The 15,030-nt window shown below is 41.7% G+C and overlaps 1 protein-coding gene across 3 annotated transcripts in view; it reads left to right on the top strand.

The window, feature by feature from the left end:
* ccser1 (coiled-coil serine-rich protein 1) overlaps positions 1-15,030 on the top strand; it is a 106,407-nt gene that overhangs the window by 46,070 nt on the left and 45,307 nt on the right. For all 3 annotated transcript variants that reach the window (XM_035639569.2, XM_035639570.2, XM_035639571.2), the window contains exons 9-10: positions 1,394-1,471; positions 6,384-6,464. In XM_035639569.2, the coding sequence (XP_035495462.2) occupies positions 1,394-1,471; positions 6,384-6,464 (159 nt within the window). The remainder of the gene's footprint in view (positions 1-1,393; positions 1,472-6,383; positions 6,465-15,030) is intronic.

The raw sequence follows: 15,030 nt of genomic DNA, 5'->3' as shown, positions 1-15,030 counted from the left end.
CGGGGCTGTAGCCATGAGGTTCCCTGTGGTCTGAGGTCTCCACCTGACTCTCTGTCTGTCTTTGAGCTCGATGGCTCCCCACAGCTTCAGACCATCACGCTCAGCCTCGGGGCCTCTTTGTCCTCTCCTACTCTTTGTCCCCCTTCTTCTCACGTCCCCCCCATTTCCCTCCTGTTATCTCGCCCCTCTTTTTTCTCTCCTGCTTTTTTGTCCTTGAAGAGTGACCATGTGTGTGTCCGTCATTTCGTTTGCTCCATTTTATCCCTCCTCTCTCACACGCGCATTCCTTTTCCTCTCTCCTGCTCACTGTGTCACTCTCTGTGTCCATTTTACAATTTACAAATTTTGAATATTTAAATCATACTTGCTCAGTCTGGAGCCCAGCTATATTTATTATTTCAAGGCTCCCTCGTGAGCCAGTGTGTTGCCTGAGATCCTGTGGCAGCTTGGCCGTTCCACAGTCCAGCCCAGGTCTGAAGATGACTGGGCTTTGGAAAACACTGTCACCGAATATCAGGTTGGCAGACATAGAAGTTTGCTGTTAGCAAATTATAAACAGAATCCATGTTGACTAATTTTACTTAATTTGTGAAGTGGATAAATTTGGCAGACGAGTAACAATCCCAGCACAGTCATGAACATGAATACATCATATACAAAGCAGACAAATTTTAATGGAAGATGTTTTTAAAACCATTTAAAAAAGTCTTGTCTTTTGCCGGGAATCACTTTGTCACTGTTATTTTGAAAGGTGCAATAAGAATAAACTTGGTTTTATGAGTATTATCATTCTCCTCCTTCCGCCGTCTCGGCTGCTCCTCTCCATCTCCGCCACGGTAATGTCCGCTGACAGCACAAGGTCATTTTAAAGTGTTGTGTGCTCTGGGGTGCCGCCACAGGACACTCCAAGTTTAGCTCAGAGATGTGGAGAGAAGAGGAGATCACAGTCCTGCAGCATACACCACATGACAACTTCATTACACACACACAAACACACACAGGCACATGCACACGCACACGCACACGCACACACCAACACTCCAGCAAGATCATGAACAAATAAACTGACAAATAAACAAAAAGGACTTGCAAACACACAAATATGGAAACAGCCAGGGAACCACACATGCAAACACGCTTGTATTTTCACACCTGAAAGTCCTTTTTCTTCTTATATTGTTGTTTGCTCTTTCAACTGCCAAAGTCCAAACTATCCCAAAAAAAAGTGTTTTTCACACTGCAAAAGGAAAAGTCTGAAGATTTGCACTAAACAAGGTGTGAGAGAACCCTCAGTCTTTATATATTGTTTTGCGTGGGACTGTGGTCCCTGAGATAAATCCTGATTAAATCCTGTCCTGAGTGATGTTTGACACCGTGTCTCTCTTGTGTTTAGGATCCGGGCAGAGAGGAGGCCCTGTTGCAACAACTGCGGGAGAAAGACGAGCTGATTCTCAGACTCCAGAGTGAACTGGTAAGATCCACTGACTAAACCCATATACTGTAATAACACACAGGCTCTGCGTCTAATATTAACGTAATGCAAAGTGTTTGACACACCCACGTGAGAGGTGGTTTCTTAAAAGTTTCATAGTTATTGAAGCTATAAACAGTAACCACTGGACATGCAAAATATTGCATTCAGCATCTTGCATTAAAGAACGAGTTGACCAGATAGGAAGAAATGGTTGCGTTCATTTTGAAGGATTGGTAACGCTGGAAAATATATAAACATATCAATTAATAATACATAAAAGAAAAGAGAAAATAACACCTCACCTCCTACTACGTAGCCGTTCCCAGTGCTGCTTCACAAGCCAGAAGACTGGCTGTTCTGGTGATGACCATTTAGTGACACGTGTACAGGATTATGAAGTTATGGGAAATATCAACAAATCCAGTAAAGTAAAAAGTTTTTTCCCCAAAATGCTGTAAAGTGTTTGTAACTCATAAGAGAAGCAATTTAGAGTCTCAGACATTGAGAAATGGAGGGTCTGCTTATCTAATTTTATCTGTGTCACAGTTTCTTTCTCTTGGCCTCTGTTCTTCTAAATTTTGAAATTAATAATTGAAGCCAGCTTGAAAGTTTTTAAATTATTTGTTTCATAGATATAAATTAAAGACTAATTGCCTTTGAAGCACATATCTTTGCATTCCCTTTCAAGCGCCAAAATCTCTTTTTTTTTTAAGAAAGGTTAAGGAACATACCAAAGAACTGGAAAGTTTTTACTTGTGTTGAAGTAGCTTTGTTGAGTTTTCTTTCCTCTGATGATCTTCTGATATGTGAGACTACACACAGCAGAGGGTGTAGTGAAAGTTAAGATTGACTGCAAGAAGAGAGAAGGATTAAATTTGAGAAAGGTTTGGCAGTTGGCTTGAAGCCGTTAATATCAAATACCATTGCATTAGGAAGCCCATCTTTTCCATCTTTATTAATGTAAACGTCTTGTTTCTGCTATCTGAATGTCATAGCAAAATTATTGAGACTCCAGTCCAGACGAAAGAGAGGTATTATTTTTGTAGCTGTAAATAAGAGTTGGTATTTTGAATGACCAAAATATACTCGTCAAATATATATAGATTTAAATGCAATTTATATTCTGTCTTCATTTCCTCCCATTTGGAAACTCATTTATTGGATCATCTGCAAAAAATATTCTGTATGGCAACTTCTTTTATAGTTCAAAAACACATCAGATCTTTAATTTGTCACCTGTTCTATCAAATTGATGTAATGGAGACATTCTGCCACAGCTTAGCAGGATAATGTGTCGGTGTTATTGCTCTATTTTGGGAGGTGCCAGTCTAACCCACAGACTTGAGTCTCATTTGGCATCTGTTTGTTTGATCACTTTCTGCTGCTCGCATATCATTTTTCTCTGTATTCCTCTTTCCTCTCCTCCTCTTGTCCCTCTTTCTCTTTCTCTGTCTTCCCAGTCTTCTATTTAAATAAACAGACACAGCTTCTAATAACACATAATAGGATTGGCGGTGATAAATACCCCGGTATCCATATGTATAATGAATGCCTGTCCAGCACCACTGCCTGCGTGGTAAGGGATGCTCTGAGAGGGATGACAGATGTTTTTTGTAAACAAGGTAATTTGTGTAATAAATAAGCTGTCAGAAAAACAAACCGAAGACTTTATAGCGATCCTAATCACGCGTCATGATACAGCTTCACACGTCACGTTACTGCTTCTCGTCCGAATGGAGTATTAGAAAAAAAAAAAAACATGATGAGAGCAAGCGAGTTTCACATTCATTGTTAATAGAAGTTGTTCATGTTGTTAACGTGAGAAAATAAATCTGGAACCTGTCTTCCAGTTTAGTTGTTTAATAGTGAACTTGCATGAAATTACAAGTGCTGAGTGTTTTACATAAAAAAACCCACAAGAACATGTTAAAAACTTTAAGTAACAATCATAGTTGAGGTGCACTGAAGTCACCTTGTGGCAGGAAATGGTATTGCAATGGTTGGCAGCTCCCCTAAAGCCTCACAATGTGATTTGTCATCATCCGGTGGTCCTGAATACCGCGGGAAAATTTGGGAAAGGTTAAACATGATTAAAAGCTGGATACAGCTCAACTCTAATTTATAATGAATTTTACATTACATTTAATTTCCCAAGTAACTGGAATAAAGCACTTGAGTTGAACGACTCCAAATGAGCAGAGAAGAAGTTGTGGAAGAGATGGGAGCCCTTTTTTTTAAAAAGATGATAGTATTTCCTTGTGGCAGTCTGAAGCTAAGGTTGATTGATTTGTCTGGAGGCTGCTGGAGCTTGTATATTTTCAGCTGTGACAAAGGCTCAAGATTGTCGACAGATTATAGTGTGATGACGAAGGTTACTAACCAGAATTCATTTCATCCAACTGTGTCAGGAACTTTGATATGTTCTTTAGCTGGTGCACTAAATTATTGATTAAAACTACAAACAGCGCCGTAGCAATGCCATAGTAATATTTCTTTGTTGTTATGATTCGAGGACTGTCAAAAATATGCCGAGGTGTAGGCTCGTAGACTCACTGAAGTTCTTGGTATCTGTTCACCTCTCTCTCTGACTCTGGGATGGGGAACAGTGGAGTCAATGAACATGTCCATCAATGAAATAACTTTTAGTAGAAATCTAAACTCAGAGATCACTTGCATTATAACAGCTTAAAAAATGTATATAATACAGCAATGTTTTGTCGACCCAAACGTGAAATAGGAAGAATCCTTTAAGTCTGAAACTACATCACCACCAACTCACCGTCTTTCACCGTTGGTCAAACGCTGAACAGTTGCCATCTTTGCAAAGGCAGAATTCAACAGCTGTAGCCGGAGGCATTTTGTTTCAGGTTATCAGTCTGTCCCACTCTCATGAACACAATATCTCTGGAATGCATTGGGAGAAAATTATCAAATTTGGTACAAAGGTTCAATTGGACGCAAGGATGAACTGATTCGATTTTGGTGATCAAGTGTCACAAGTCAGGGTCACTGTGTAACCCCATGTTTTGTGAGGGAGATACATCGGGAATGCCTGCAGTGGCACTTCCATTCACTTTGTCTCAAGAACGACCTGATTAGAATTTGTGGGTCAAAGGTCACTTTATGATTTTGCATAAGGTCAAAGGTCAACCTCACTGTTACATCTTAATGTTCTGCAGAAACTCACAATGATTCTTGCTTACAGGTGATTACACACAAATGAAAAGATAAATATGGTAACCCATTTCTGCCAATAGTTCCTCCTAAATCCTACACACTGGAGCCTTAAGACTCCAGGTCTGTATACAGTTTGAAACCCTCCTCTACTTTATGTTTTAGTCTTTTCACTTCCCCTTTTCTTTTTTCTTTCTTTCTTGATACGCTTTGACTGTGTATGTTCGTGTGTGTGTGTGTGTGTGTTTGTGTGTCTGTGTGTATGCATCTGTTTGTCACTTCTCTCTGACAGGGATGTTCTGGTTCCTGCCGCCAGCTGGATCTCATTTCCAGACATATACCGCGTGTGTGTGTGTGTGTGTGTGTTTTTACGAGCAAAAGTCTGCATATCTCTACTTGTGTGTGTGTACTAATAAATTGTCCAATACAAGGCTGTATCCTTGCTGCAGCCGCAGCCTAACCTTATTTTTATCTTCACCATATGCCCTTGAAACAAAGGTCATTCTGTCAAATTTATTAAGATGTGCATTTTTGGGGGCATGTTGAGCTTATAAACATTGGTGAAGGTGTATACGTGTCTCTGTCAGTGTAGATCTGAGACGGAAACCTTGTCTGCTGCAGCTAAGTTAAAGTGCAGCATTTTGAAGGAAAGGGCAGCTCATAGCCGGTACACTCCTGCTCTGCCACCGTCTGTAAATCTGCCAGTGAAAACCTATTAATTATCTCCTAGAAGGACCTGCTAGCTGGCTGGCCATCACTAGCTGTCACTTTTTATGAGATTTTCTCCCCTCTCTGCTGGTGCATTTTGTCGAAGGAGCGTGCTCCAACTGCAACATTTAACTGCGGAAAGCCTCCCTTGCTTTTTTTTTGTGCAGTCATGGGCATGACTAATGAAATCACATTTTTAACTCAATCTGTCGGCTCACTCGTGCCAGATTCGGAACAGGACAGTGTATATTTGAGTCCCGAGCTGTCTCATGAATTATCTTTCAGTCCTTCCTAATTTGGTTGATCAATTTTAATCAAGGTTAATGAATTTCTCAATATTTCATAGCCAGTGCAACTCTCAATCAGTTCTGTTCCCCGACCCATGAGCAGCGCAGGGTGAGCGTGTCAGGATGATTAGTGACATCGTCGTAAACCGCTCCTCGAGGAAATAGCGCTGGGTTTCTTCTCGTTCAGACGACTCGCAACCTGCCCCGTTCAAAATAATCACAGAGGTAACACTGGAGTCGGCAGTTTCCCGGTCAAGGTAAAAGTGCTGTATTTTGAAGGAAAGGGCAAACGCTTTTCTCTCTACACCTTCGTCTGTAAATCTGCCTGAGGAAAGCTATTAATTATCTGCTAGAAGGACCTTTCTAGGAGGCTGGCCAGAACTAGCTGTCACTTTTTTATGAATTCTTCTCTACTGGTGCACTTTGAGGATGGCCCCTGCTCCAGTATTTGGCTGCAGAAAGAGTTCTCCTGCGATTCAGCCCAGTTTTATGAGAGACAGGCGAAGTGGCCAAAACGGATTTTGGGTTGTTTAGGTTGTTTATTTTATTTATTTTTTTCTGGTTGAACAGCTAAGCATTGAAGGCAACTATACACAGTGTTAGTGGAGACAAGGCATACGTGTGCTGGGAGAGTATTTTGTTGTTCTCATTGTATTTGATGTTCTTTTTTTGGGGAGATTTTTTAGACACAGCTGATGGGTGTGTGTGTGTGTGTGTGTGTTTGTTTGTGTTGTGTGCAGGAGAATGCCAAAGCTGCCCTGAAGATGAAAGACTGCCAAATGACTGACCGCATAACACAGACAGAACACATGGGGCCAGAGGTGAGATACACACAGACCACACACACTCTCTCTTTTGCACTTAACAAAAATAATAAAACTGTGCACTACATTTCTAGGGCTGAAAATAGACTCTATGTGAGAATGCCTGACTGTATATCACTAATATCACTTGATGAGGCTCAGTTCAAACAAAGCTTTTTACTTGGAACTCCTTTCCTCTCTGTCCTCCTGCTTTGTATACAACCAGTGAAAATACATTTCACGCTGAGCCGCATCTCTCAGTTCTCTCTCCATGTCTCCAAGAGCATCTTTACACCACGAGCTAAAACCGTAATCCATCTTATTCCTTCTAAAGATTGAGCACTGTAGAGACATTCATATTTTTGCCAACTCCTTCCCGCTTCCCTCCCATTCCCACAGTGCTCAGAGAGAGCGCTGTGCTGCTTGCTACGCCCTCAGTTGACATGGCCCTTTTTGGCTTCACCAGGGGCTGACAGTATGGGAACGAAGCAGACTTAATGGATGACTGTCTAAAAATGGCTGCCTGTTAGGGAAACAGGCGCAGAGTTCTGTGGCCTGTTTCTTTGTTTCTCTTTTCTTTCTTTTTAGAACGCTTCTTTTCATCTCCTCTTTCGCTGCGGAGGTGCTTTTCCGACCTTTTAAGCTCGCTGCATATGAAGTTGGCACAAAACATTGTCGAAGGGGGAAAGCTGTGTCATTGTGTGAGCGAGTGGGTACACAATCCCCACACTAACGCATAAAACACACACACACACACACCAGATAATGTTTGACTTTACTCACACAACGTGAACTGCATAATTAATTCATTATATACTTAGAAGTAGAACATTGCCTTGATTTTCACGTATATGCTGCTGAACACCAGATGACCTTTTTTTCACTATGGTGAACTTAAGTTCCAGGCTTCACAGAGCACTTTCTTTATATTTTTTTTTGTAAAAGAAAAAAAGTTTTTTACTTGCAGAGTATGATTTTGTCCAATCATAATTCACAGCAGAGAGAGAGGTGGAGAGAGACCGCAAATGATAGTTTTGTAAATCAAGGCTTATGGTGCAAAGAGCAGTGAAGTGCTCCATGCATCAAAATGATCCACTTTTGGTGCCGTGTCTAGAGGGGCATATTAAACGATGGGTGCACGGATTATTAGTGGATGTGTTAGAACATGTTGTGATTGAGGCCAATCACAGTGGCACCTATTTTTCCCTTCACAAATGTGCTCTAGCTGTAATAATGCGCTGGCAGTTTTGGGGTGAATGACAGAATCCTGTGGAGAGACGCATGCCGTGACCAAAACATTAACTGAACACGGTTATTCACAATCGCAGTTGTGATTTTGCTCTGCCACGTCATCGTTGTTTGTTAAAAATCACGGGTCTACTTAAAAGTGTGAGACCTGAGGTCGCTTCATTTTGCCAGATCCCCTTAGAAACAAGGAGGTAAACAACAGGGCTATTGTTTATCCCCTCATTTCTAAGGGGGAAGGTGTGTTCTCTGACATCGAGAGGAAAAACTAGGGTTTTGTTATCTTCCATCTCCTCTATCTAAGTGAACCTGTCCAATTTTTATCTCGTCAGAGTCACTGCCTCCAACACCCATCATGAATTTGATTCCATAATCTTTCATTGTGTGAAGAATATGAGTTTGTGTGGTTCTTTGGAACAAATTCTGATTGAGGTATTCATAGTGGATCTGGTGTTTATATGCTTTAACAGTGTGAGACTACAGACGGAACACACACCTGCTGCCCTGAGATAGCAATAGTTAATCGGCTGAATGGTTAGGCCTTATACAACTTACTAAGATACTGTCATAGAGAGGTAGATCGCTAGATAGATTATGTTTGTCCAGCGACTAAACCTAAAAAGGATTCACATCTAGTTTCACGTTGCACAGTGCATTGCTGTCTAGCTCCACAGCCTGGATCGGAACACTGGAATTTCGCTGCAGTGCTGGATTGTAAGCGACGCTCCCTCTTCTGTGACTTTTTTTTTTCAAGCGACGCCCAGTGAGTCACCAAAACAGGTGCAGGCAAGGGGAGGAAAAAAAAAAACCTTCCTATGCCTCAGAAAAATGTCACTTTCGTGACTGTTTCCACATGAAGTTACAGACCTGACATACAATTTTACCATATCTGTCATTATTCTGCCTTCATCAGTTTTTTCTTTGCTGTTCAAACACGTCTCCATTTCTTTGGTTTCACTCTGACACGCGCGCGCACACACACACACACACACACACACACACACACACACACACACACTCAAATTTAGATTATGACTGTGTTGTGCTCCTTTTGCCATCACTGACTAATGCATTTCTCATAATGTAGCCTAACGGCCTCACATAATTTTGTCGGTAGTGTCGGCTCAAGCAAGCAACGGTGTGGGTTTTTGTGCAAATTTGCACGCATGCCCATGTGTTTGTCATTGTCTGAGTGTCTGCTTATGCAAGCGTGTGTGTGTGTGTGTGTGTGTGTGTGTGTGTGTGTGCGTGTGTGTTTTGTGAAGCAGCCATTAGTCCTGGCCTTGGACAGTAAAGTCAATAAAATGCTGTAGAAAGTGTCAAAGTAACATCAGTCAAATAGGTTGCGTTTATGCCTCAGACCGTATAATTCCCTTATTATTGTGATTGTTTATGTGTCCTGAGTTGTCGTGCTTCATGTGACATCATTTGCCCCTTTTGTGCGATGAATGCCTCAACAGAGCATGCACTTATTCTGACTTCTTTGTTTGCGTAGTTACTGACTCTTTGTCCTTACTTTTTGTTTCTCTTCTGGACAGAATTAAATGCAGCAAAATTTTAAATTGTTTGATACCCTCAGTACTGGGGATTTTTTTTATTTTTCTGACAGTCTGAGTGATGTCAATTAATTTAATTAAAACTCAATTCAGTCAATCATCTTGAATTGCCTCACCAGGAGGGTAGTGAGTAAGATGCTGTGTGTTTTTTTCTACGACGGTAGAGTTTGATGTAAGATTTCATCGTTGAAGATTCACTCAATTACATAACCTCTGAGGTGAAGTGGTTTGATTAATTGGCTGATGATAATTTGAATTCAAGTAGTGTCACCAAGTGTCTCATCTACTCAGCAGGTGGAAGAGTGATGTTATCATGCCATATATCAGGGCTGTGTGATATGTGCATTGTTTGATGACGGAAAAAAGTCTCTCTCATTAATTTTGTCTTGTTGTAAATCATTCCTTTCAAACCCAAACCCCACAGTTTGAGTTTGAAAAGTCTGACACGAACCAGAAAAACCTTACATTGCCCTCAGACCTGTCCTCCACAACGGGCTCAAACACACCGAGCTCTTTTCCCACCTGCACAACAATCATGTCAAACAGTACGAAGAGCGTCTGCGGATAAGAGCCACAAAAGAACAGTCCACTGCTCAAAACAAAGTCCAAACCCAGAGTTTTGCCGGCGGCACGCCATATGGCCAAGAAAAAAAACCCGAAGATGGAAGGGGCTAACAGCTGCTCTCGCGGCTTACATCTGCACAAGACATGGCCCCGATTTACACAGTTGAAAGAAAAGGGTATGAGTCATGAGTCAAAGTATTCATCTGGATTTAGTTTGACCTCTATCCTGATGTGGGATTCTGGTCATATATCCAGATCTGGTCTGTTCAGAAGGAGTAGGACAATAGTCCGAACAGATCAGCACTGGCTCAGAGTGTTGGGAGGAGGGGGTATGTCAGAAGAATGGGGGTTTTCACAAACAAATTTACTGTGTGGTGTCTTGTCACGACCACAGTAATCTCGTCTTCTTAATACAGGGGGTCCAGCTTTTGTAAATGTGGCCAGTGTCCAACCGTATGGCATTGCTTTCTATTATAAAACCAGCAACTAGCTATCGAGTCCTCCATATGCTCAGGGCCCTTGAGTCGATGGGCTCTTAATGAGGGGAGCAGCTGGCTGCCCGCTAGCAAGCTAGGCTAGCAGCACAGGTGACTTAACTCAGCAGTAGCTCAGAGCATGTGCGGCCTGATTTTAGCCCACTCCCCCCGTGTGAGCGTGAGAGAGAGAGAGAGAGAGAGAGAGAGAGAGGGGGCCGAGTGTGTGTTCATGTGTGTTTGGGACTATATAGGTTAGCTACCCCAGTGCATTGAGGACAGTCGGCTAGCAACAGAAAGTGTGTCTACAAGTGGGGCAGCTATTTCTACTGCTTCTGCCACTTCATTAGGTCGACCATCCCACTCATCCTCTCTCCTACTTTTCCCTCACTACGACGTCCTCCTCCTTCCCTTCCACCTCTTTCCCGTCCCTCTCGCTGAGAGTGCAGAGGTTCTTCTCTCCTCTTCGGTTTCCAGGACTTCAGGCATCCATCAGGGGTTCTCCTGCCCTGGTTTGCCCACCACGGTACACGCTGTCCAGGGGACAGCTCCTGGCCCCCCACACTCTGTCCCTTTCAGAAACGTAACTTTGAGCCAACTTTCCTCAAAGTTCCTCCTTCATTCTGCCGTAACATGGCTACCGTGTGGCTTGCTGACCCTTCCGGAAGAGGTCAAGAAAAGGAAAAGGTCATGTGGATTGCTGGGGTCCTTGGCTCATTCTTTGTTCGTACAGTCACGCTGTACCCTCAAAAGATTGTTTGCCTTATTTCTGGGTTCACATCAAACGACATCTTAGACGATCATCTTGTTTTTCACAGCTCTACTTAGTAAATGGAAATTGAACATTCGGTGAAAGCTGTCATGAATAATGGACCATTTTGCATTTATTATGCACCTATATTCCCCCTTCCTATGACAGTATTTCTTTGCATATTTTAACCACTTTAATACGCAGTATCATAAACCTAACAGACCTCTCAATCTACCATTTGAATCCAGCCCTTTTGACCTTCTTGAGTTGTAAATGCAGCCAAAAGGGATTTCCATTTTTGGTATAGAGATAGATTTCAGCAGTAAATTGGTGAGAAGGATGAAAAAAGTCGCACCTCGTCAATGACCGATTGCACAATAAAGCTTTGTGAATTTGATTCACAATCCTGTGAATCCATCCTACATTGATTTACAAGTGTAATTAAATCTCCGTTGCTGATACAGTGTCTTACCCTCAATGGTTTTCTAGGGTAGTACACACAGTTCATAATCTTTTTTTGTCATAAGTTTGTGCAGGTGTAGATCACAGACTGAAAAAGTCTGAAACCTGCAACATATGATATTCAAAAGCCTTGCTGTGCTGCTGAGGAAGAACCAGATATCTACCTGGAGCTGACAAGTGGCAGTATAGAGAGCCAAACACAAATTGAAACATGAAGACCGACCGCCATTTTTTAAATTCTACACTTAACGATTTCTCCTTTTTCTGTCACTGCACCAATGTAGAGATGGCAGGCAAGGTGAAATGGAAAGCGAGAAAGAGTAAGATAGAGAGGAATAAAAAGGAGGGTTAGAGGGAGAAAAGGCAAGAAGCTATTTTATGTCCCGCAGAGACTCTTAAGAGCTGGAGGTATGGTGGCTGTTTGAAAGTTTTTTAGAGGGGATTGAATCGATTGAGACTGCTTCCTTTCAGCAAGCTAATTTCACGGCCATTCTTAAGAGGACAATTTTATGGGGAGAATCAAAAGCTCTTGATGGTTAGCTGACTCCAGTTCCCTTTCTTGCTTCGTCTTTCTCACTCTCTTCCTCTGTCGTATTCTATTCTCTGCAGATTTGCGCAACTTAACTTTTTTTTTGCCTCTCTTTTCTTCCTCTATTTTTTCTCCCTTCGCTTCGCACCAGCCCTTCTTCTCATCCCGTCTCTCCTTAGCAGCTTCTGAAAAGAATGAGGGGAGCAGAGGGATATTGTGGATCATTTATCGTCTGTTTGTAGGCTGTTACATGTGAATTGAGAAACATTGAACTCGACCGTGCAGCTTCTTCTTTCTTTGTCATTTCATTCTGTTTGGTCCTCTTCATTTGCAAAGAAATACACTTCATTTCATATGAAGACTGACAAAATTATTAATCATTTCTGAAAGTGTATTCCTTACGAACCATTGTTATAATATATAAAATGAATATTAATATTAATAAGTAGTTTGACTGATGGGGATGAGAAACGGAAGAAATGCAAGCTGCATGACACTTGACATATTCAGTAAAGCGTACTATTTGAAAGAACAAACATTTTATAAAAAATAGATTAAAAAAAGATATTGGATTTAAAAGATATTTTCATTAGGATACAAAAAGTAGGTGATTTGTTAGATAACCAAAGACAGAGAGTGCCAAGACAGGTCAGTAAAAATAGAAATAAATGTTCAGATATGTGTGTGACTTTACAGAACTATACATTTGAGATGGAAATCTTTAAGCAAAGGACAGTTTGACCAGGAAGATCCCATTGAAATACAATATCTCTTTTGCAAGGGAGTATTGGTCAAAATGGGCAGCAATGAAAAATAAAAAATTACATATAAGTCAGGCAGGAACAGATAACACAAAAAAAATACTGAAACAGACAGAGGGACAGAACAAACACAGAACCACACTGGAATCAATGGCAATAACCGTCACCATGTTGGGGACGATCCCTTTAAAGTAATCTCATAGAAAACTAGCACATAGAGGCGTTTCCATAGTTTCCCACTGGACTCTGGCCGAAATCAGTTAAAATCACGTTCTTTTCATCTGATACAGGTAACTCTGTACCACAGATGCTCTGGGTATTTGTTCCTGTATCACTCTGGTTCACCTGATATGTCCCAGCCTGGAAAGAAGACTATATTAGATTTTCATCCTTGTGGTCTTTTTTTCTTCGTCTTTTCTTTGAATTGTAACACTGCAACACTAAGAGATATGACAAGTGCATCAGTAGCTACCTGCCAAGTCTTTATTTGCTAATCCTCATAAATAAAAGATCCACAACTTAGTACAAAAAGAAAATGTTCTGTGTCTTGTAACTGTGTCGGTAAATTTCCCTTACTGCTCTTCCTGTGAGATACATAGACTAAAGTCAGTGTTTTTTTTTTCAGGCTTTAAAGGTGAATTAGAATCTGAGTGGCATCTTCATGAATGCTCCGTAACAGTTAATGGCTTATGGAAGTTTTTACAGTCAGCGGCAGTAATGTCAATTTCTAACTCATGTCACCTCTTAGCCTCTGTGAAAACGATATATGTCAATTTATGTCCGCTTACTATTGCGGTGCATGGTGTTGACACAGATCAGGTCCGTGTGTTGAGAGAGCGGCGCTAATGAATTCCACCGGTTGGTCTGCGAGTGTCTTCCTGGAGCTGGGGAACCCTGAACCAATATGTACGATGACATAGATCGCATGAACCTGCGTCACCATTGCTTTCCACCTCCTCCCATCTTTTGACGACATAGGAGGATGGAGGCTCTGGTGCTGATTGACTATGTAGGTCTCCAATGCCTATTCCTGTAAACTAGATCATTTTGTACAGCCCCAGTCCTGACTGAGTAACCGTGCTGCTGGGGACAGAAATAACAAAGAAAGATGGAGAGAAAAAGGAGGAGACAGGGGCTGAGCACCAGAGAGGCACTTTTCTGGCCTACTTCGAGATTGTATACATTTTTCTTTTTATGTCTGTCAGTCCTTCTTGTCCTTCCATCTTTATTTCCTTTAATCCTTCTTTTCTTCCCTTTTGTACCCTCCCATAAAAATGCCCTTGATTCTTCTTTCTCCCTGCACGCTCTGATCTGTCTCCCCATCTTCATATTGCTTCTCCTCCCTCTGTCCCTGACCCTTACCACCTTTTCCCCGCTGTCCTCTATCTTCATCTCCCCCATTTTCCCTATCATGTGTCTTGCTTTTAGGCTGTATGTTATTTTTCCCAGACATTAACTTTTTCCCCCCACTATCTTTGTCCTATTTCCTTCCATCAGCTGTCTGTTTCACATCGGTTCTCATCAATTCCTTGATATTCTTTTCACTCTGCCTTCCTGCACTCTCATCTTTATGGTCGGCCTTTCACCTGTATACCTCTCCATTCACGTTCCCTCCCTTGCTTTTCCCCCTCATCTCCTTTATTACTGTTACTCTTTCACCCTACCTTGCCCGTCCCTGTCCCTGCTCATCTTCTCTTACAGTTCCTCTATAGTGCCTCAGTTTCTCTTATGTGATGAAATTTTACTATTTGAACAAGCTCAAAGGAGGGTAGGCATGTTTTTTGTTGTTGTGTGGAAACAAACTATAATAAGTGCGCTTCATAGACATGCAGGAGACTTCTTCTAAAAAGAAGATTCTCCCCTTTCTAGTCTGTTTGGCTCTGAACCAATTGTGATGAAGATTTTAAATATGAGCGCTGTCCAAGAGCATGCAGGAGGGAAGACATGCAGAAACTCAGCTGCGGAAAGCAGTATTTTTGTTCACAGTCATCATCACGCCCACTCGCTTGATGTGAATTCTTTTCTCACGTGCTCACTTGGACGTTTTTCTGGAAATTTTTGTTGGGGGGGCTGGCAAGGAAAGTTCCTGGAAAATATATGGAGCAAAGTTCAGGAAAATGTCCGGACTTCTGTGCGATACACACACACACACACGCACATTAAATAGCAAAACTATTGTTAGTAGTCAGGACAACAGTATGGTACTGGTAATGAATTTTCATAACCTCCTCTGAGAGGCACAG

Source organism: Scophthalmus maximus, chromosome 19, assembly GCF_022379125.1.
Source record: "Scophthalmus maximus strain ysfricsl-2021 chromosome 19, ASM2237912v1, whole genome shotgun sequence".
Classification (NCBI taxonomy): domain Eukaryota; kingdom Metazoa; phylum Chordata; class Actinopteri; order Pleuronectiformes; family Scophthalmidae; genus Scophthalmus; species Scophthalmus maximus.
This window is presented reverse-complemented; position numbering and strand designations above follow the sequence as displayed.